This window comes from Oncorhynchus gorbuscha, linkage group LG01 (genome assembly GCF_021184085.1).
Source record: "Oncorhynchus gorbuscha isolate QuinsamMale2020 ecotype Even-year linkage group LG01, OgorEven_v1.0, whole genome shotgun sequence".
NCBI lineage: Eukaryota > Metazoa > Chordata > Actinopteri > Salmoniformes > Salmonidae > Oncorhynchus > Oncorhynchus gorbuscha.
In genome coordinates this window covers 47,403,215-47,427,240 of record NC_060173.1, presented here as the reverse complement: position 1 = coordinate 47,427,240, position 24,026 = coordinate 47,403,215, and the positions used below count along the sequence as shown (strand labels likewise).

Below are 24,026 nucleotides of genomic sequence, written 5' to 3'. Positions count from 1 at the left end.
GGGGGGCGACATAGAGAGAGAAAGAGAGAGAGGCAGAGAGGGCGGGTGGAATCAGCTGATATAGCTCAGTACCTCACAGAAGATGAGTGTCTCTATAGGTTCTTGTAAAGGCTGTACCCTGAGCTGTGTCGGGGTTTGTCCCAAAATGCCTACAGTGAAGGTCGTTTTGTGTGTGTGTGTGTGTGTGTGTGTGTGTGTGTGTGTGTGTGTGTGTGTGTGTGTGTGTGTGTGTGTGTGTGTGTGTGTGTGTGTGTGTGTGTGTGTGTGTGTGTGTGTGTGTGTGTGTGTGTGTGTGTGTGTGTGTGTGTGTGTGTGTGTGTGTGTGTGACTGCAGCAAAGCAGCAAAACAATAAAAGCACCACTGCTGCACCAGTGGCTAATGCAAGGCAGTCAGGAATTCCTCCTGCTACTGACAATGATCATGTCATTATGAGATGACTCATTCTGCTGTGTCATTGGTCTCTCAAGAAAGGTGGGCAATGTCTGACAGGGAGGTAGGTATACAGTAGGTCTTCTGATTGGCATTTCCTCTATTCTGTCCAATAAGATGTCACCACCAAGTTACTCTACTTCAAGAGGGGGTTTAAAGGTGTATCTCTGTCATCAACCCATCCCATACTATTGGTGATGCACATCACCTTGTCAAAATCAAATCAGATCAAATCAAATGTTATTAGTCACATGCGCCGACTACAACAGGTGTTGACCTTACAGTGAAATGCTTACTTACGAGCCCCTAACCAACAGTGCAGTTTCAAAAAAATATGGATAAGAATAAGAGATAAAAGTAACAAGTAATTAAAGAGCAGCAGCAAAAAATAACAATATATACAAGTGGGGTGCCGGTACAGAGTCAATGTGTGGGGGCACCAGCCAGTTCAGGTAGTATGTACATGTAGGTAGAGTTATCAAAGTGACCATGCATAGATGACAACAGAGTGGCAGTGGTGTGGAGAGGGGAGGGGAGGAGCGAGGGGGCAATGCAAATAGTCTGGGTAGCTATTTGACTAGATGTTCAGGAGTCTTATGCCTTGGGAGTAGAAGCTGTTTAGAAGCCTCTTGGACCTAGACTTGGTGCTCTGGTACCACTTGCCATGTCGTAGCAGAGAGAACAGTCTATGGCTGGAGTCTTTGACAATTTTTAGGGCAATCCTCTGACACCGCCTGGTATAGAGGTTCTGGATGGCAGGAAGCTTGGCCCCAGTGATGTACTTGGCCGTTCGCACTACCCTCTGTAGTGCCTTGCGGTCAGAGGCCGAGCTGTTGCCATACCAGGCAGTGATGCAACCAGTCAGGGATGCTCGCGATGGTGCAGCTGTAGAACCTTTTGAGGATCTGAGGACCCATGCCAAATCTTTTCAGTCTCCTGGGGGGGAAAAGGCATTGCCGTGCCCTCTTCACGACTGTCTTGGTGTGCTTGGACCATGTTAGTTTGTTGGTGATGTGGACACCAAGGAACTTGAAAGCTATCAACCTGCTCCACTGCAGCCCCGTCGATGAAAATGGGGGCGTGCTCGGTCCTATTTTTCCTGTAGTCCACAATCATCTCCTTTGTCTTGATCACGTTGAGGGAGAGGTTGTTGTCCTGGCACCACGCGGCATCAGTCAGTTAGTGTGTGTGGGTAGTACTCCTCAGTTCCCCAGACTGCAGATGAGCTACGGTTTCGGATATGACCCCTATTTTTAGTAGAGTGACCAGACTGTGCGTGGTTTTGTGTGCATCGTGGCTACCTGCCTGCATGTGTGTGCCATTATGAACATTAGGGTCAATTGTTACTAGTTGACTTAGATTAGTTTGGATTCAATTAGATAGTACTTTATGGTCATTGATTCACAGAAATATGTATTAGCTATAAATATTTCATTGTGTCAAAGAAGATCCACAACAAAAATAGAGACATGATATAGACAAAACATCTGATATACTATGCAAGACATCAGACATACTATGTAAAACATCAGGCATAATATGTATAACATCCAATATACTATGCAAAACATCAGGCATACTATGAAAAACATCAGGCATACTATGAAAAACATCAGACATACTATGCAAAACATCCAAAATATTCTGCAAAACAACCAACATACATTCAAATCTTCTGATTTACATTTACAGGCATACTATGTAAAACATCAGGCATACTATGTAAAACATCAGGCACACTATGTAAAACATCAGATAAACTATGCAAAACATCAGATATACTATGCAAAACATCTGATATATACTATGCAAAACTTCTGATATACTATGCAAGACATCAGACATGCTATGCAAAACATCTGATATACTTTGCAAAACATCCAACATACTCTGATAAACATCTAACATACTGTGCAAAACATCTAATATACCATGCAAAACATCAGACATTCTATGCAAAACATCTGCTATCCTATGCAAAACATCCTAAATATTCTGCAAAACAATCAACATACATTCAAATATTCTGATATACTATGCAAAACATCTGATATACTTTGCAAAACATCCAACATACTCTGATAAACATCTAACATACTGTGCAAAACATCTAATATACCATGCAAAACATCAGACATTCTATGCAAAACATCTGCTATCCTATGCAAAACATCCTAAATATTCTGCAAAACAATCAACATACATTCAAATATTCTGATATACTATGCAAAACATCTGATATACTTTGCAAAACATCCAACATACTCTGATAAACATCTAACATACTGTGCTGATATACTTTGCAAAACATCCAACATACTCTGAAACTGTGCAAAACATCTAATATACCATGCAAAACATCAGACATTCTATGCAAAACATCTGCTATCCTATGCAAAACATCCTAAATATTCTGCAAAACAATCAACATACATTCATATATTCTGATATACTATGCAAAACATCTGATATACTTTGCAAAACATCCAACATACTCTGATAAACATCTAACATACTGTGCAAAACATCTAATATACCATGCAAAACATCAGACATTCTATGCAAAACATCTGCTATCCTATGCAAAACATCCTAAATATTCTGCAAAACAATCAACATACATTCAAATATTCTGATATACTATGCAAAACATCTGATATACTTTGCAAAACATCCAACATACTCTGATAAACATCTAACATACTGTGCAAAACATCTAATATACCATGCAAAACATCAGACATTCTATGCAAAACATCTGCTATCCTATGCAAAACATCCTAAATATTCTGCAAAACAATCAACATACATTCAAATATTCTGATATACTATGCAAAACATCTGATATACTCTGCAAAACATCCGATATACTATGCACAACATCAGATGTACTATGCAAAACTTCTGATATACTATTCAAAACATCAGGCACACTAATGCAAAACATCAGACCTACTATGCAAAACATCCAAAATACTATGCACAACATCTGATGTGCTATTCAACACATCTACTATGCAAAACATCAGGCACACTATGAAAAACATCTGATATACTATGTAAAACATCAGGCACACTATGAAAAACATCTGATATACTATGTAAAACATCAGGCACACTATGAAAAACATCTGATATACTATGTAAAACATCAGGCACACTATGTAAAACATCAGATATACTATGTAAAACATCAGGCACACTATGTAAAACATCAGATATACTATGTAAAACATCAGGCACACTATGTAAAACATCAGATATACTATGTAAAATATCAGGCACACTATGTAAAACATCAGATATACTATGTAAAATATCAGGCACACTATGTAAAACATCAGAAATACCATGCAAAACTTCTGATATACTATGCAAGACATCTGATATACTATGCAAGACATCAGACATACTATGTAAAACATCAGACATAATATGTATAACATCCAATATACTATGCAAAACATCAGGCATACTATGAAAAACATCAGACATACTATGCAAAACATCCAAATTATTCTGCAAAACAACCAACATACATTCAAATATTCTGATTTACATTTACAGGCATACTATGTAAAACATCAGGCATACTATGTAAAACATCAGGCACACGATGAAAAACATCAGATAAACTATAGAAAACATCAGGCACACTATGTAAAACATCAGGCACACGATGAAAAACATCTGATATACTATAGAAAACATCAGGCACACTATGTAAAACATCAGGCACACGATGAAAAACATCTGATATACTATAGAAAACATCAGGCACACTATGAAAAACATCTGATATACTATAGAAAACATCAGGCACACGATGAAAAACATCAGATAAACTATGCAAAACATCAGATATACTATGCAAGACATCAGATATACTATGCAAGACATCTGATATACTATGCAAGACATCTGATATACTATGCAAGACATCTGATATACTATGCAAGACATCTGATATACTATGCAAGACATCTGATATACTATGCAAGACATCTGATATACTATGCAAGACATCTGATATACTATGCAAGACATCTGATATACCATGCAAGACATCTGATATACTATGCAAGACATCTGATATACTATGCAAGACATCTGATATACTATGCAAGACATCTGATATACTATGCAAGACATCTGATATACCATGCAAGACATCTGATATACTATGCAAGACATCTGATATACTATGCAAGACATCTGATATACTATGCAAGACATCTGATATACTATGCAAGACATCTGATATACTATGCAAGACATCTGATATACTATGCAAGACATCTGATATACCATGCAAGACATCTGATATACTATGCAAGACATCTGATATACTATGCAAGACATCTGATATACTATGCAAGACATCTGATATACTATGCAAGACATCTGATATACTATGCAAGACATCTGATATACCATGCAAGACATCTGATATACTATGCAAGACATCTGATATACTATGCAAGACATCTGATATACTATGCAAGACATCTGATATACTATGCAAGACATCTGATATACTATGCAAGACATCTGATATACTATGCAAGACATCTGATATACTATGCAAGACATCTGGCATACTGTGCAAGACATCTGGCATACTATGCAAGAGATCTGACATACTATGTAAAACATCAGACATACTATGTCATCAATAACCATTTTAACAAGTCTTCTAAGTAATCAGCTGGTTAAATAAAGTATTACCAGCATTAGTATCTCACAACACAGAATACTGCAGAGATATCAACAACAACAGGCTACCATGAAAGCATGGCAGATATTTGCATATTCTCACCCCACCCAGACAAGATTTACTTGTACCACACGCCCCACACTACCTCATCAGTGTTTACACAGTGACCATTTGCATGCAAACAGCAGCAGTCTGGTGCTAACTGGGCAAACTGCATAGAGGTGAACTGAAGGCCTAATCGATTTCCTGCCTCACTGTAATGCCCAACCCCACATCCACCCAGCCTCTCAATATAGTTTCACAGATGGTCACAGTAAATTTAGGGTTAAGGGTTTTTGCAGAGTCCATGTTTTCCTCTCTCAACTGACCTGAGTGTGTGTGTGCGCGCTTGTGGTCTATTTTTAGCCATCGGGGTGCAGATGTCCTTGGAAATGCTGGAGAAGAGGCTATGGGCCATTACCTTTCAGGTAAGGGAGCAACACACACACAAACATTCAGACACACACAAACGTACACAGACACACACATACACACACTCAGCTCTCCATCAATATATCGGACTACTGACACAAATCCATCTCTGGCTCAGTTGGTAAGAGCATGGCAACATCAAGGTCACAGGATCAGTTCCCGCAGGGATCACATACACATACCAAAATGTGTGCACTACATTTCGGATAATCTGCTAAGTGCTAATATTTGATCATCTCTCTGTCTTTCTCCTCCTCTGCCTCTCTGCCTCTCACCTCCACTCACAGCCCAATGACACAGACGTAAGTAAACAGTGACCTTTCACTTTCTGTTGATACAATACATTAACTCCTCTCTCTGATTATGAAGAGGTTATCACACCCTATTGACTCGGCTATAGAGCCAGCCATGTTTGTGTTGTTGTTACGGTTGTGTGTTCCAAATCCACATATAGGTCTCTCTCTCTGCTGTCAGCCAGTCACATGATTAATCTGTATCTAAGGGGTGGTCGACCTTCTGACTCACGATCTTGACCTTTATCCTCTCTATCTGTCTCTTTCTCTCTCCAGTGTACTGAAGTGGAAGGTGTCTGCCCTCTCACCTGTCAAAGCATTGTGAGTACTGAGCCCATTCTACAGGTTTGGGGTCAGTTACTATTCAATTCATGAATGACAATGATGTTCAAATATTATTGTATAAATGCAAATGATGCTTCATTTAATGTGCGGTCTTCTTTTCCTCCAGGATGTCAACTGTTTCCTTGTGGACAGCAACGGTTTCATCATAGTCTCGAAAGAGAGGTCAGAGGTAAGTGGCCGACATCATGACCACCCAGTGACCCGAACATATTAAACCAATCCATACGGTCATCCTAACACCACCATCATACACCAGTCGAAAATTCTAAAGTAACCCCTCAACTATACTATAGTACATCATATGTGGTTTGTTATATAACGATTGCAACATGATAACATGTTTAACCTTTTGATAAGCAGATCAGCAGATCAGGGATCAGCAGATCAGGGGAGGGATAATTTATATAATCACGATCTGGTCGGCTTGACCATGTAAATACACATAAGGTCAGGTGATTGCATCTTAACACTCTTCCTAAGGGACGTGTTCAGTGCTGGTAGCTCCTTAGCAACAAGAAAGAGAGCGGGGGAGAGATCGAAAGAGAGAGATCGAGAAAGCAATCGCGAGAGAGAGATCGAGAGAGCAATCGCGAGAGAGCGATCGAGAGAGCAATCGAGAGAGAGAGAGAGAGAGAGAGAGAGAGAGAGAGAGAGAGAGAGAGAGAGAGAGAGAGAGAGAGAGAGGCATATTGCGTTGCAGAAAGTAGGTAGCAGGCCAAAACAACATCTGGAGCACTCATAGGATTTGAGAACACTTAGGGTCCTAATCCCTCTTAGACGCATTAGCAGAGACTGACTAACTGGGGCTAAAGGCACCAAACGGCCTGCGCCACCTCATCACTTGACTTCACTGTAAAGAGGCCTTGACTGGATGAGGCTCGCCCTGTATGGATCTGGATCTTGACCCCTATAGCCTGTCACGGCGTAGGTCACGTAGGCTACCGGGGACTCATTCGTGGGATGTATTTTGTCCTTGTTCGATTGACCATGGCCTCTTATCACTTGTAATAGGGAGACCTTTTGGGTTGATGAGGAGCGCCGGCTGGAGGAGAGTGCACAAACACACACACAAACACATAGGCTGAACACACACAAATGCACACACACACCACATCTTGTTTACCCAAAGCAGGTCCTCCTGTATAAGAATTCCTCAAATTCAGGTCAGGTCAGTGAAGAGTTTTTTTTAATGTCCCAATACCTTGGCATCGGGTCTATGAATTGACATTTAAAACAACACTTGACACTTGAATATGTTTGGTTCAATTTAAGCTATTATTTTAAAAAAACACTTGCTACAAAAATAATGCTCAATAAACTGAGTGTACAAAACATTAAGAACAGGACATACACTGACCAGGTGAATCCAGGTGAAGGATATGATCCCTTATTGATGTCACTTGTTAAATCCATTTTAAATCAGTATAGATGAAGGGGAGGAGACGGGTTAAAGATGGATTTTTAAGCCTTGAGACAATTGAGACATTGATTGTGTACGTGTGCCATTCAGAGGGTGAATGGGCAAGACAAAACACGTCAGTGCCTTTGAACAGTAGTAGGTGCCAGGTGTACCGGTTTGTGTCAAGAACTGCAATGCTGCTGGGTTTTCACGCTCAACCGTTTTCCATGTGTATCAAGAATGGTCCACCACACAAAGGACATCCAGCCAACTTGATACAACTGTGGGAAGTATTGGAGTCGACATGGGTCAGCATCTCTGTGGAACGCTTTCAACACCTTGTAGAGTCCATGCCCTGACGAATTGAGGATGTTCTGAGGTCAAAAGGTGTGTGTATGTGTGTGTGTGGGGGGGGGGTTGTTATGTCATAATATCAGGGTTCAGATGGAAGGTATCATAGTAAAATGGAGGGATGTATTGCAAAAGGAAATAGCAAAAGGGCATTATACTGGGAAAGATTAGTTAATCTGTGGACATCGGAGGGTTGGAGTTAAAATCAGAATGAATAATGGATTGGCCACTGTGGGTGAAAATCCTGCACTTGAAGGAGGAAATGAAGGAGAAAAGTATAATTATTTAGGAATTGTAGGGTAGGGATAGTAGGGTAGGGGGGAACATATATATAGAAAAAACATTAATAAGGGGGATTAGAATTGATGCAAACAATTAAATTGATAGAACCTACAATCAATCTGCAATATTAAAACCTCTTAAGCTGACAGTCCCCGAAATCTGGCACTAGAATTACTTAAACATATATTTGATTGATTTCCAACCGTTTTATACGTCAGAAGACAGAAAGCCAGACCTTCCTAAGACCATGTAAATGTCCTCTGTCGAATAAACTTGTATTTGCCCCCCTCTGGTGGTGTGCTGCATTATTACATCGATTTATGTCACTTCACTGAGACATCACGTCAAAGGGGCGGTCCTTAGAAAAACATGTATCCAGCTTGACTGCTTCATGGCACAGACATGGCTAAGCAATCGCTGGGATATGTCTCGAATAGGTAGATCTAAATACACAACTTCCATAGCTCTACTATAAATAATGTGACCTACACTCTTCCTAAAATAAGTAAAGTAATAATTTTGTGTGGAAGTCGCACATTTTTTTTAACGTCAGAGGCAGACACATTGCATATGCTCAGGATGACAAAAGCGAGCCCTTTACATAGCCCTTCTCAATAGGAGGGACACACACTGTTTAAATTGCCCATTTAAATGTTGATTTAGAAATTGAACATTTATCACTAATGTCATTTAACATTTATCACTAATGTCATGATAAGTTTGGTAAATTAATAAAGAATGTGAAATGTTTTGGGTAAGATGCGCCTAAAACAGATTATAACTATATACGGACATATTATAAAGTATGAAAAGGCTTATTCATTCACTATTTATATGTATTTTATCATCATATTTGTATGTTTTATTATATACTACATCATATGGGTTGAAAAAAAAACTCAGAAACATAAATTAACAATTCAAAGTGAAAGTCAGAGGTCATGGCTTTCTAGGGGGGGGGAAGCACTACTACATTAATAAAATATTGCCCTCTTGCTAGATTGATGACTACAGCCATAGTGAATCAGTGCAAAACAGCTGTCAGCTCAACTTTAAAGCTGATCTACTCATAAAAGTATTCTTGCTGCAATCTCTGCCAGTCCCCGATGAAATAAAACATTCACTAACATTAAGCCTACTCAGGCCAAACCAAGGATGAAGTATTTACATTTTCCCTTTTAATTGCATATGTTTATGTCTCAGTAAGGCACTAAAGCAAACCTTAGTAAGCAGACAGTATGATTTAGTGCTACCCCGTAACATTTCGCTGAGGTTAGGACTTTGATCAAGTTTTGTGGAAACACAAAGTATCCCTCCCTTTTTATTCTGAGAGAGGGATTGGGCTGAGGCAGAGCTCTAAATATTTAATCATCGGAGATATGGAAGCAGTGATGACTTCAAGAAATGGGTCATACATAACTTCTTTAAAATGTACCAAGGTACCAATTTTATTTAACCTTTATTTTATCACGGAGATATACTGAGACCAAAGTCTATTTTATAGATGAGCCCTAAATGACAGAAAATACAATTACAAAATGCAAGCAGAAAGAAAAACAGTCATAAAAAACAAACACATTCATCAGTAATAAGGTCCTCAATCATCTTTCTGAATCGCCCCAGAGGCACCACAACATCACAAATAAGTTGTAAGAAAACTAAATGCTGATTTACGTAACTCAGTACAGACCAAAGGAGTTTCCACAGTTAACTATACCTGAGACCGAGTGTGGTAACTTGTATGTCTAAAGTTTAATAATGATGTTATGTACAGTGAGACTTTTTGTAAAAGGGCTTTATAAATGAAAGCAATGTAAGCAACCTAAGTGACATCAAAGAGAGAATCCGGTGATGATTGTTCAAACTGGCGCCCGTAAATAAAGTGCAGTGCACTAGGATACGCTGCATCTAATGGCTTTAATGAAGTGGCAGCTGCGTTTATATAGATGATGTCGCCGTAGTCCAGGGCCGATAGGAACGTCAACTGAATAATCTGCATTCCACTATTTAGTGAAAGGCAGGACCTATTTCTATTCTCAGCTTCTTAACTATCTAATGTATATGCTTTTTAAAAGAGCTTTTCAGCTATACAAATGCCCAGATATTTGTAAGCAGGGACATGATCAATATGGACACCATCCAAAGTACATACAGGGCATTCGGGAAGTATTCAGACCCCCTCACTTTTCCCACATTTTGTTACTCAGTACTTTGTTGTGGAAGCACCGTTGGCAGCAATTACAGCCTCAAGTCTACTTGGGTATGACACTTCAAGGTTGGCACACCTGTATTTAGGGAGTTTCTCCCATTCTTCTCTGCAGATCCCCTCAAGCTCTGTCAGGTTGGATGCGGAGCATCGCTGCACAACTATTTACAGATCTTTCCAGAATGTTTGATCGGGTTCAAGTCCGGGCTCTGACTGGGCCACTCAAGAACATTCAGACAGGTGTCCTGAAGCCACTCCTGCATTGTATTGGCTGTGTGCCTAGGGTCATTGTCCTGTTGGAAGGTGAACTTTCGCCCCCAGTTGAAAGTTTCTTCAAGGGCAGTCGCAAAAACCATCAAGCGCTGTGATGAAACTGGCTCTCATGAGGACCGTCACAGGAAAGGAAGACCCAGAGTAAATTAAATAAATGCTTCACAGAGTTCAAGTAGCAGACACATCTCAACATCAACTGTTCAGAGGAGACTGCGTGAGTCGGGCCTTCGTGGTCCATTTCTGCAATGAAACCACTACCAAAGGACACCAATAAGAAGAAGAGACTTGCTTGGGCCAAGAAACATGAGCTATGGACATTAGATCTGTTCTTTAGATTTTTGGTTCCAACTGCTGTGTCTTTGTGAGACGCAGAGTAGGTGAACGGATGATCTCTGCATGTGTGGTTCCCACTATGAAACATGGAAGAGGAGGTGTGATGGTGCTTTGCTGGTGACACTGTCAGTGATTACTTTAGAATTCAAGTCACACTTAATCAGCATGGCTACCACAGCATTCTGCAGCGATACGCCATCCCATCTGGTTTGCCCTTAGTGGGTCTATCATTTGGGTGTATAAGGGCTGTGTAAGTACTATTTGACCAAGAAGGAGAGTGATGGAGTGCTGCATCAAATGACCTGGCCTCTACAATCACCCGACCTCAACCCAATTGAGATGGTTTGGGATGAGTTGGACCGCAGAGTGAAGGAAAAACAGACAACAAGTGCTCAGCATATGTGGGAACTCCTTCAAGACCGTTGGAAAAGCAGTCCAGGTGAAGCTGGTTGAGAACATGTCAAGAGTGTTGTTCTAAGCTGTCATCAAGGCAGAAGGTGGCTACTTTTAAGAATCTCAAATATAAAATGTGTTTTGATTTGTTTAACACTTTTTTGGTTACTACATGATTCCATGTGTTAGTTCATAGTTTTGATGTATTCACTATTATTCTGCAATGTAGAAAATACAAAAAAATAACAAAATGTTGAAAAACTGATAGGGTCTGAATATTTTTCAAATGTACTGTATGCTTAAATCATCAGTTATTTTTATGCGTTCTAGAGAATATATACTTAGTTTTACCTTCATTCAATACTAATTTCAGGTCAATAACATTTTTCTGTTATACAATAAAAGCACAGTTCAGATAGAGCCTGGTCAACCGTGGGGGCAATAACATACACAACAGTATCATCATCATCATTGTTAATGTAAACAGGAAAAAGTACTGGACCCAGAATCGACTCCTGCGGGACACCTTTTGTAATATCCAGGAAACCTGATTTAACACCATCTGTACTTACACATTGAGTTTTATCTGTCAAGTACATTTTAAACCAGTTTCATGCAGCCTGGTCGAGACCAATTGAGGAAAGCCTGAGTGATCAACAGTATCGAAAGCCTTTGACAGGTCAATGAAATGTTGCCTTTTATCCATACAGTTAACCACATAATTTATAACTATGGATGCAGCAAAGATAGTGCTATGACCTGGTCTAAAACCCGACTGATGTACATTTACGTAGAATACATTTCAAATATAAAGATCTTAGCTGATAATTAATCAAGGATTCTAATATTTTAGCTTGGCAAGAAAGTTTAGAAATAGGGCGATAATTACTTAGGTCACAAGGGCTGCCACCTTTGTGAAGGGGGAGTACATGGGCCGCGTTCCAGACCTTAGGGATAGCACCAGATATAAGAGTCAGGTAAAAAATATGGGTTAATGATTCAGCATTAACCCAGTCTTAAGCAAGGCATCTAACACATCACAGATAGCAAATTGTTGAAATGAAAACAAAGATTCACTAGAAGTTGATGGGTTAACCGTCAAGTCAGCTAGAGGCTTGCAGAGAAGAGCAGTCGATTGACTGCCCAGCATCAATTAAACCACTGCTTCTTTCAAATAAAAAGCCTGCTGAGATAAAATTCTGATTAAAAGCATCACTTATCCCATTATTCTCAGTCATGATACCAGAGTCAGAAAGAAATGCAGGGAAGAAGAGGAATTTGTACACCTCAATGAAAATACTATTTTCTCAAATTTAGAAGGATCACCAGCAGAGTCCAAGATGTAGCTTGATTTAGCTTTCTTAATCGAGATAGTATATCGGTATAGGGCAGCCGCTAGCCTAGAGGTTAGAGCGTTGGGCCAGTAACCGAAAGGTCGCTGATTCAAATACCTGCTGATGTGCCTTGAGCAAGGCACTTAACCTTCATTTGCTCCAGGGGTGCCGTACAACTATGGCTGACCCTGTAAAACAACACGTTTCACTGCACCTATCCGGTGAATGTGACAATAATACATTTGATTTTATTTTACTAGACTATGACTAAGCAGAAACAAAAGTCTAGATGCTGACTACACAACATGTAGTATGTCTGTAATAGATTTGATCAAGGACACTGCTTTGGAACTGCATTGGATTCCCATCATTTGATGGATGCGTTGTTTACAAAGCTTCCCACCGAAACGTTGTAGTTTTATTTCAAAGCATTTCTGACAGGTAAATAGAGCGTCATGTTCCAGAGTTCTCTGGCCTCGGTGACCAAAGTTCACGCTCAGCAAACACTGAATCGCATAAAAAGCCACTGGGAAATTATTTTCCTCTTCTCCCTGTGATTGAAATAAAGTGTCAGCCGCAGTTGGAGAGAAAGGGGAGGAGGAGTGAGGATGACTTGTAAACTTGGACAGTGTTGCTAAAACAAAGTGGCCTTGAATAATTCAGGGGAACAGAGATGTGCTACGGTAAGACAAGAAAGACAGAGGGAAGTGTATACTGTACTTTAGGTTAGCCTCTCTCTGTCATATTGAATAAGCTGTGACACTCATTCACAGACGACAGTACTCTAACGTGACATGAACATGCAGTACATGATAGTGACAGGTGAATACATATAGTAGAGGTACAGAATACAAGATGGAGATAACTGGAAGGAAAGTGCACCCATTTTGAGTGTTATGTCATTTTTGTGCATCTCCGGGTGATGTTCTATGGATTCCCTGGGTTATTTCATGTTTTCATGAGTATCTGAGTTATTGGGTTTAAGCAGGCAGAAATTCGGGCTGGGATGACGCCGTGATAAAGTCACTCTCACTACACTGGAAGTTAATAGCAATTCGACTTTTAGATTGTGAAAATGTCTCTCATACATGTCCGATTTCAATACTGGCCGTTATCAAAGCTCTGGAGGATGTCTTCTCTCATATGAGCCATTGATCATATGTTTGATAGTCCTACCTCAAGAAATTTGTAATTTAACGGAGGGTCTAGCACATGTTTCCAATTGTCTGCCTCTTTAGTCCAAGGTGCATGCATTGCAGGTGCTGTTGCCAGAGATATTATAGAAAGGAGATAGAAATCCGATGAATGAAGGAATTTATAATGCCTCACCCAGCAGACTGTCGACCAATTGTGTTCACATTGTCATGCTGCGTCACGCGGCTGCTAAGCTAATCGTCTCAAAGTCAGTGCACATGTCGAGAAACATGCTTATTTTTTTCTCCAAACGACATAATGTCACGATTCCAAAGTTATACGTAACTACAGATAGCAAGTGAATTATCTCACGTCTCGGAAAATATTTGTAATGTTTTACTTCTTGTTGACGGAATTCGTGCTAATTTTGTTTTTTGAGCAGTTTAGCGCCCAATAGACTCCCATTCACTCCTTGAAGGAGAGCGCCTTTTGTCCCTAAATTGCCCATAATTCACCGCGCTGTCCATTGACGTGCCGTGGGCAACGTTTCCCATCTCCTCAAAAGTATATCTCCCGTTGTGAACGTTAGACTCCACTTTGTGCGGCACATCGACGTGCAGGTTGAACAGGGTGAGATTATAGACTCCTAAATTAATAGTACAGTTTGTTTGGGTGATTTTACAGCTAACTAGCTACGTTACATGCTGATATTGTCTTTGGTATTACTGTGTGTAGCTAAGTTTACTAGCTAACTAGGCTACCAGCCCATAAAGACAGCATTGCATTGTGGATTTTGTTGATTTGAGCTGCAACAGATTTCCACAACGATTTTCCATGTTGCTAACAACCATAATTTAAAGCCAAAATGAAACATTTGTTTTAACAAAAAATATTGTTCTCACATATTTGTGTTATTTTTAAAACTGTGAATTAAAGGAATGAGTGGTTTTGGGTCCAATGCAGCCATTTAAAAAAATCTCAATTTCAAATAATTTCTCCGTACAGTGATTGTTTTGAATTAAAATGGTCAAGAAGAAACGAAACAGCTTCTTATCAAAGAGCAATTTCTCAAGCAAGAATTTTGCTAGGAGTGGTGTGGGGAAAACTGAAAACCAGATGTTATTGACATAGAGGTTTGGAACTCTCTTTCTTATTGGTCTATTAACTAATTCACCTACTGGTGATGTCACCAGGCAGGTCAAAACTCCTCCCACCAAAACAAGCTGAAATTTCGGGCGATGCTTTCAAACAGCTCTTACACTGAAAGTGTATTATCATAATTCTCACAATTTCACAGTATTATTCTAACCTCATAGTGTGGAAATATATATAAAACGGAGGAAAATCACGTTGACTGCAATGGGCATTTAAGCCACTAGGATCCAATAGTTTATGTTCACGTTGGGTCATGCTGACCATAAAACATGTGAAAGTGCTTGTTAACAGCTTACTGTGACTGCTTACTAACAGGGCAGCTTCCATAAAGTAAGATGCAGAATGCCTTTTTGGTGTAACAGAATCTCCCTCGGACTCCATCTCTCTGACTCTGAGGTGATGTATCTTTGCGTAATGATTAAGCTCTGGGGTGACTTAGATCTTAGATATTGTTGTCGTCACTACAGGTCGGACGTTTCTTTGGGGAAGTGGATGGGTCTGTGATGACAGCGTTGATCACGTCAGGCATGTTCAAGCAGTAAGAGAAGCTACATTATGTTGGACATATTATACCATTGATTGAACCTATTGCGCAATGTTATATAACCCCTAACTACCTAATTGTTGTGTGTTTGTGCAACAGGGTGTCGCTGTATGACTACCAGGGTATGTGTAGATCAGGACACAGTCATTCCAGTAGTGCTCGGCCTCTGCTCAGTGTAAGTCAAGCCATATAAGCATGTTTTTCAATTGCTTTATCAATTCCTCAGCCATGAAGAAGGCACTACAAGTTGAAACATTGGATGCGTTTACCCATTCAATTGTTAGTAGCACATATACAGTATGTGACTTTATTTACTGATCTTGAATCAATTGCTCACTGACAATAATAAATATAGTTATAACGATTAACAAAAATCCAGCAAATCATGAACATTAATTCTAAATGCTCTACTAATGGCTTATGATGCAAGTCATTATAAAATCTCATCTGCTGATTGAATAATATGGTAACTTAGCAGATGCTCTCTTCTTGCTCTTTTTCACCTGACTTACCTGTAGTTTTCTCTCTGTCTCTGTCGTTCTCTCTCTCTCCGTATCTCCATCTCTCCTTCCTATAGCCTTTCTACAGCCTTGCGGCAGTGATCAAATGGTTCTTTTCTCACATGTTGATGTAAGTATGAGATGCACTTTTTGGGCTGATTTTGTGAGAAATTCATAATTTTAAAAAACCCAACAACTCTACTTCTTTACAGGTTCTTAATGGAGTTCAACTTCTGTGGGTTGTGGCACTCTGATTACATTGTAGACGGTAAGTCACGCTCTTAATACTTTATGTGACAAAGACCATCGCAAAGAGGATGTTTGCATGCATACCAGTGACTGGAGAGTCACTTTCAAATGAATACATGTTTGTGCTTTCATATTCCTTTGCTGAATCATCCTGCAGTTTTCATACCATGTCTGAATGTCTTTGTCTCATTGACATGTCATTGTCTCTCATCCAAATGCTGTCTCCCATCCCATTTTCTCACCCATGGTCATCATTTGACTGTATGCCGCTCCCATTGCCATGTTCATCTGTCTGTGGTCCATCGTGAACGGTGCACCATCCATCTCCTCTCCACTGTGATTCCCAAAACACAGCCAAGGCTGGCTACCATACATGTGAGTCGACGGGTGCCTGTAGATGTAGGCGGGTGTACGTACTGTATGTGAGGGTGTGTGTGTGTGTGTATGCATTTCTTTGAAACAAACAAAAATTACATTAATGCTGACTTTATCCTAATTAGCCCATAAAGCTAAGAAGGTTGACGCGCTGCAGCCGTGTGACACAGAGTATCCTGGCTTCGTGTACGATTCCTCCATCAGAGAAACCAACAGCCTCATCAAATGTGGCCGTTGTCAGAAGTAAGAACCTCCATCAGACAATCAACTCCACTGTGGTGGCGCCCTCTTATGGCCATGATACCTACCTGCAATTATCTGAACTGAGTCTTTTGTATTCCCGAATGGAACTGAATCTTGTTTAACTGAACTTGTGTTCCGGAATGTAACGTTAACGGAATTTGTTGTGTTCCAGGATGTTTGTGGTGCAGGCGGTTCCTGAAAGTAACATGGTGTTGATGGTGGTCCAGGCGGACTGTGACTGCTCCCGGCAGTACTCCTCCATCACCCTGGAGCCCAAGGAGGTCAAATACAACGCATCAGTCAAGTGTAACAGGATGAAATCTCAGAAAGTCCGCCGGCGCCCAAACTCCTGTCACGCCTATCATCCTAAGGTCAGCCCTCTCCCCTCCTCATTGTGTAATATTGAGTTGATTACTGTCATTGACTACAGGGTTAGCATAGCAGGCATGTTGAAATTTAAATAGGGAAGTGTTTGTTACATTTGAAATGGTATGAAATTCAGAGATGCATCGTCCAAGTAGATTGTGTCAATCAATATAAAGCATTATGCTCAAAAGGTCTTGAAGGGTTCTTTGTCAGGGGTAAGGGTGATATGTGTAAAAAATAAATGTGCCTATCAGGAAAGGTTCTTTACTGCTGTGATGGTTGTGAAGATTTGACAGTACACTACAGGAAACTGGTTGCACTGAAAGTACGGTAAACAACGACAACTTACTGAAGGGTTGTACCAGTTTAAGTGGTTGATGGGTATGTTGACAAAGTTTGAGCACCTCCATTAATACTGTCAGTTCTGTGATCTATGTAAGATAATGTGACAGTGAAGAGTTGCAGTGTCAAAACGTTACTATGCATTTCACAGTAACTTAATAGCAGTTAGTTGCCTGGAAGTTGCTGTGCATTTTGCAGTCCCTAACTGGCATCCAGCTGTAGGTAAGCTCATTGTAAACTTTTCTGATTACAAGATATAGCTTAACATTAGTTGACAACTCCTGAGATTATTAGTGATGAGTACACTTGGGACTCAGCCTTGGTTGCCCGAAAACGGATCTTGCTGCCACACCATCAGGTCAGTGAGCATGACCGAGATCAGCCACAGTAACTGTCAATTTTACAATAACTACGTGCAGCAAGTTGAGAGTATATTATTGAAAATAAACATGAACTTCCTGTTGACAAACTGCCATTAACTTACTGCAAAATGCACAGTAACCTCTTAACAGTGCAACTCTTGATTTTCAAAACCTCTTACAAAGTCTGTAGAACTGGGAGTGGACAAATTAGGTGCTCAACCTTCAACACAAGATAAAATCACTTAAAGGGGCAGTGCAGTCAAAAACATAATTAACCTGTGATTTATATATCTTTCCACACTATGAGGTTGAAATTATTATTATGATAATGCACTTTTAGTGTGTAAGAGCTGTTTGAAAAGACCACCTGAAATTTCAGCTTGTTTGGCTGGGTGTGGTTTTTGTTAAAAGGTTTAACTAGCAAGTTTTTTTTTTAATTGTATTTTAGCAATTCATTTTGAAATGTTTCTATCTTCTTGCTGATTGTAGGAAAATGCCAAGGACTGTGGAGGAGCTTCAGAGATCAGCCTATCGGTGGCCGCCTTCTTGACTTCTCTGGCCACTTCATTGGCCCTCTGAAGATGGATATAACAAGGCTCCACCTCTCTTATGGCCGTTCACATTTCCTTTTTTGTATATTTTATTATTTTATAAAAGACCTTTAACTACATAAAGGACCTACCAATACAGTAGTTAAAGTCAATTCCGGAGCGAGGGCTATTTTCTAGTAAGACTCCTTTTCCCACAATGAGAAAGAGACTCAACAGTCCAAACAAAAGCCACATTTCTTTGCTTGGGACTCTTTTGCATGAGCCATGGGATATGAACTTGTGGAAATGCAAAGCAATGAGAGACTGTTATTTTCATGGAGACACGGATATGGTACGACGAACCCTGCCCTCTGCTGGACAATCCATCAGATTTTTATACACAGTAACATTAAGCTGTATTGTATTAAAACTATTTTTTATGTTGAAATGAACTACTGTACCAAAACTGTGTGCTATGAAATAGGAATATTCATATTTTTGTGGTATACTTGATGAACATTTGCAATAAATAATGTACATTCGTGTTTAGACCGGGAACATGCTGGTGACCATTCCCTTACCATGGGGAGGCAGGGTAGCCTAGTGGTTAGAGCAGTGTACTAGCAACCCGAATGGTTGCTCAAACCCTCGAGCTGACAAGGTACAAATCTGTTGTTCTGCCCCTGAACAGGCAGTTAACCCACTGTTCCTAGGCCGTCATTGAAAATAAGAATTTGTTCTTAACTGACTTGCCTAGGTAAATAAAGGTAAAATAAAAAAAACATCAGAACCAAGTCAGAGGCTAGTCTCGTAGACACTACATATAAAAAAATTATGTGGACACCCTTTCAAATTAGTAGCTGCCGCTCATTCAACCACAACCGTTGCTGACGGGTGTATACAATTGGGCACACAGACATGCAATCTCCATAGACAAACATTGCCAGTAGAATGGCCCGTACTGAAGAGCTTCGTCACTTTCAACATGGCACCGTCATATGATGCCACCTCCCAAACGAGTCAGTTCGTCAATTTTTTGCCCTGCTAGAACTGCCCCAGTCAACTGTAAATGCTGTTCTTGTGAAGTGGAAACGTCTAGGAGCAATGAAAACTCAGCCGTAAAGTGGTAGGCCACTCAAGCTCAGAATGGGATCACCGAGTGCCGAAGTGCGTAGCACGTAAAAGTTGTCTGTCCTTGTCAGTTGCAGCACTCACTATCAAGTTCTAAACTGCCCCTGGAAGCAACTTCAGCACAAGAACTGAGTTTCATGTAAATGGATGTCCATGGCCGAGCAGCCACACACAAGTCTAAGATCAACATGCCCAATGCTAAGCGTTGGCTGGAGTAGCGTGCTCACTGCCATTGGACTCTGGAGCAGTGGAAACGTGCTCTCTGGAGTGATGAATCATGCTTCACCATCTGGTCGACAAATCTGGGTTTGGTGGATTCCAGGAGAACGCTACCTGCCCGAATGCATAATGCCAACTGTAAAGTTTGGTAGAGGAGGAATTATGGTCTTTGGCTGTTTTTCATGGTTCATACATCAAACACCTATGGGATGAATTGGAACGGCGACTGCGAATCAGGCCTAATCACCCAACATCAGTGCCCGCAGCAATGTTCCAACATCTAGTAGAAAGCCTTCCCAGAAGAGTGGAGGCTGTTAGCCTCAGAGGGCACCAACTCCACATTAATGCCCATGGTTTTGGAATGAGATGTTCGACGAGCAGGTGTCCACATACGTTTTGGTCATGTAGTGTAGTTCATGATACTGGTATGCTTGAAGCTTTACGGAAGTGGGAAACTGTTTAACAACAATTACCTATTGTCAAATGTAAATCAGAAATGTGTCTTTTTTGCTGTCTTATTTTATTCCCAACCCCTCCAGACAACACACACACACACAAAAGCTGGGAGCAGCAGAGGGTTAGCCACAGAGCAGCGTTAAGGGTTATGCGCCTTGCTCAATGGCACAACGGCGGTAGGTGGGACCTGAAATTCTTATGCTAGTGGTTATTGGCTCACTTCTGCCAAATTCTTCCCCTGTGAAATCATTACAAGCAGTGACGGCTTTAGGTATAGGCGACATGGACAGCCGCCGGGGGCGGCACGGGGCACCCGCACGAACAATTTCGGAATGGTGACATTTGCGCAATTGGTTTTCTATCGCTCATTTGCACGTCACGTCAATGATATCATGTCACCATGTGGGACTGTGGGTAAATTAACCTTGTCGGAGTGGGCACCCTGATTCTAGTTTGTGAGCTAAGCAGGCTACTGCCTGGGAAGGTCTCCCACTCAGAAGTACGAGATGGGGCGGGGTAGGTTGATCTCAGGTCTCGCCACTGGAAGCCCGGGGTAGGGAGCGGGGGAATCTATCAAATAGCGCACCTCTAACTTTGTACAGTATTAAATGCAATTAGTCAAATCCGTCACGATACCAAATAAACCACAATTAATTCATAATATCGTGAATATATAGTTTACGGACATATTGTTGCATTTATTTCTGGTTTGTGCAACATCTTTAAGAATAAAACAAAACCACACACACCACCAAAGTTAATTGGTTTAGTCTTGACTCTTGGTTGACAGTGTTGGGGGATGGGTAATCTATTGAAGCTGGAGTGCCAAATCAACACAAATGCTACATCGTAGCTGGTCCCCTGGCACACTTTAACCCTATGCTTACTTCACCAGCTGACAGTGATTATCTTCTGTAACAAATTCTGCATCAGCCTATCAAAGATCTTAGACTTTATAGCCACCAGCCAAAGGAATTTCTTCAAATTAGGGATATTTTAAACCTCCAATTTCAGGGTTTACTTTTGTTCCACTAGGTCTGCAAAGTCAAATCAAATTTTATTTGTCACATACACATGGTTAGCAGATGTTAATGCGAGTGTAGCGAAATGCTTGTGCTTCTAGTTCCGATAATGCAGTGATAACCAACAAGTAATCTAACTAACAATTCCAAAAACTACTGTCTTATACACAGTGTAAGGGGATAAAGAATATGTACATAAGGATATATGAATGAGTGATGGTACAGAGCAGCATACAGTAGATGGTATCGAGTACAGTATATACATATGAGATGAGTATGTAGACAAAGTAAACAAAGTGGCATAGTTAAAGTGGCTAGTGATACATGTATTACATAAGGATGCAGTCGATGATGTAGAGTACAGTATATACGTATGCATATGAGATGAATAATGTAGGGTAAGTAATATTATATAAGGTAGCATTGTTTAAAGTGGCTAGTGATATATTTACATCATTTCCCATCAATTCCCATTATTAGAGTGGCTGGAGTTGGGTCAGTGTCAATGACAGTGTGTTGGCAGCAGCCACTCAATGTTAGTGGTGGCTGTTTAACAGTCTGATGGCCTTGAGATAGAAGCTGTTTTTCAGTCTCTCGGTCCCAGCTTTGATGCCCCTGTACTGACCTCGCCTTCTGGATGATAGTGGGGTGAACAGGCAGTGGCTCGGGTGGTTGATGTCCTTGATGATCTTTATGGCCTTCCTGTAACATCTGGTTGTGTAGGTGTCCTGGAGGGAAGGTAGTTTCCCCCCGGTGATGCGTTGTGCAGACCTCACTACCCTCTGGAGAGCCTTACGGTTGAGGGCGGAGCAGTTGCCGTACCAGGCGGTGATACAGCCCGCCAGGATGCTCTCGATTGTGCATCTGAAAGTGTCTGTCCCTACAATATTGTATGATGCACCCTTGACTATCCTACTAGATACTAAATCCAAAAGGCACATGTTGACATATATGACTAAATTTGCCTCTCCCTTTCACACATATTAATGTGATTTCACAACAATAAAGGCATATGAGGATTATACAACATGTCAGTTTATATTCATACAGTAAAATAAACGATTAAGAAGCTTGTGGCCATGTCAAATAGCTCTACTTTACCCTTTCCTGCTATTACTAATTGGTGGCATGATCCACTAAGGCCCAGAGACAGTGACAAACAACCACTGTGAGTTCGAATTCTCCTTGGGGCGAGGTTTTATTTGAGGTCATCAAGTCAAATAACACATGTGACCAAGTAGATTATAAAAAATGCTTATGAAATGTTGTAGGGTTACATTTAGGTGTATACTTCGATGTAATACAGCCAATATGATTATTAGGCCAGAACAGTGTTTGCTGAAGAAAGGCGTAGCTTCTTTGTTCTTAATCTTCATTTTGCTGTTGGCTGCACTTCACTTCTCAACACACTAGCATAATAAATGTAATGCTATATTTTAAAAGGGGGGGGTCATGTGGGATTGGAACATGAAGATCTAGATGCTCTACACTTTCAGCTACAGTTGAAGTCGGAAGTTTACATACACCTTAGCCAAATAAATTTAAACTCAGTTTTTCGCAATTCCTGGGATTTAATCCGAGCAAAAATCCCCTGTTTTAGGTCAGATAGGATCACACTTCATTTTAGGAATGTGAAATGTCAGGATAATAGTAGAGAGAATGATTTATTTCAGCTTTTATTTCTTTCATCACATCATTCCCAGTGGGTCAGAAGTTTACATACACTGATTTAGTATTTGGTAGCATTGCCTTTAAATTGTTTAACTTGGGTCAAATGTTTCGGGTAGCCTTCCACAAGCTTCCCACAATAAGTTGGGTGAATTTTGGCCCATTTCTCCTAACAGAGCTGGTGTAACTGAGTTAGGTTTGTAGGCCTCCTTGCTCGCACAAGCTTTTTCAGTTCTGCCCACAAATTGTCTATGGGATTGAGGTCAGGGCTTTGTGATGGCCACTCCAATACCTTGACTTTGTTGTCCTTAAGCCATTTTGCCACAACTTTGGAAGTATGCTTGGGGTCATTGTCCATTTGGAAGACACATTTGCGACCAAGCTTTAACTTCCTGATGTCTTGAGATGTTGCTTCAATATATCCACATAAATTCCCTTCCTCATGATGCCATATATTTTGTGAAGTGCACCAGCCCCTCCTGCAGCAAAGCACCCCTAACAACATGATGCTTCCACCCTGTGCGTCACGGTTGGGATGGTGTTCTCCGGCTTGCAAGCCTCCCCCTTTTTCCTCCAAACTTAACAATGGTCATTATGGCCAAACAGTTCTATTTTTTTTTCATCAGACCAGAGGACATTTCTCCAAAAGTACGATCTTTGTGGCTTTTTTTATGGCGGTTTGGAGCAGTGGCTTCTTCCTTGCTGAGCAGCCTTTCAGGTTACGATATAGGACTCATTGTACTGTGATAAAAATACATTTGTACCCGTTTCCTCCAGAATCTTCACAAGGTCCTTTGCTGTTGTTCTGGGATTGACTTGCACTTTTCACACCAAAGTACATTCATCTCTAGGAGACATCTCTAGGTGAAATAATCTGCCTTTAAACAATTGTTGGAAAATTAC

General features: G+C 40.5%; 1 protein-coding gene across 2 annotated transcripts in view; it reads left to right on the top strand.

Annotated features, from left to right (window-relative positions):
- The window catches only part of LOC124038732 (voltage-dependent calcium channel subunit alpha-2/delta-4-like), an 87,172-nt gene extending 67,996 nt beyond the window's left edge, over window positions 1-19,176 (top strand). Inside the window, exons 25-36 of one of the 2 annotated variants that reach the window (XM_046354811.1) lie at window positions 5,553-5,614; window positions 5,906-5,920; window positions 6,188-6,232; window positions 6,363-6,425; window positions 15,584-15,654; window positions 15,760-15,835; window positions 16,238-16,290; window positions 16,373-16,428; window positions 16,764-16,784; window positions 16,910-17,027; window positions 17,200-17,398; window positions 18,587-19,176. In XM_046354811.1, coding sequence (XP_046210767.1) covers window positions 5,553-5,614; window positions 5,906-5,920; window positions 6,188-6,232; window positions 6,363-6,425; window positions 15,584-15,654; window positions 15,760-15,835; window positions 16,238-16,290; window positions 16,373-16,428; window positions 16,764-16,784; window positions 16,910-17,027; window positions 17,200-17,398; window positions 18,587-18,676 — 869 coding nt within the window. In that variant the 3' untranslated portion in view covers window positions 18,677-19,176. The remainder of the gene's footprint in view (window positions 1-5,552; window positions 5,615-5,905; window positions 5,921-6,187; window positions 6,233-6,362; window positions 6,426-15,583; window positions 15,655-15,759; window positions 15,836-16,237; window positions 16,291-16,372; window positions 16,429-16,763; window positions 16,785-16,909; window positions 17,028-17,199; window positions 17,399-18,586) is intronic. The other variant, XM_046354816.1, reaches the window with a different exon arrangement.
- The last annotated feature ends 4,850 nt before the right edge of the window (window positions 19,177-24,026 follow it).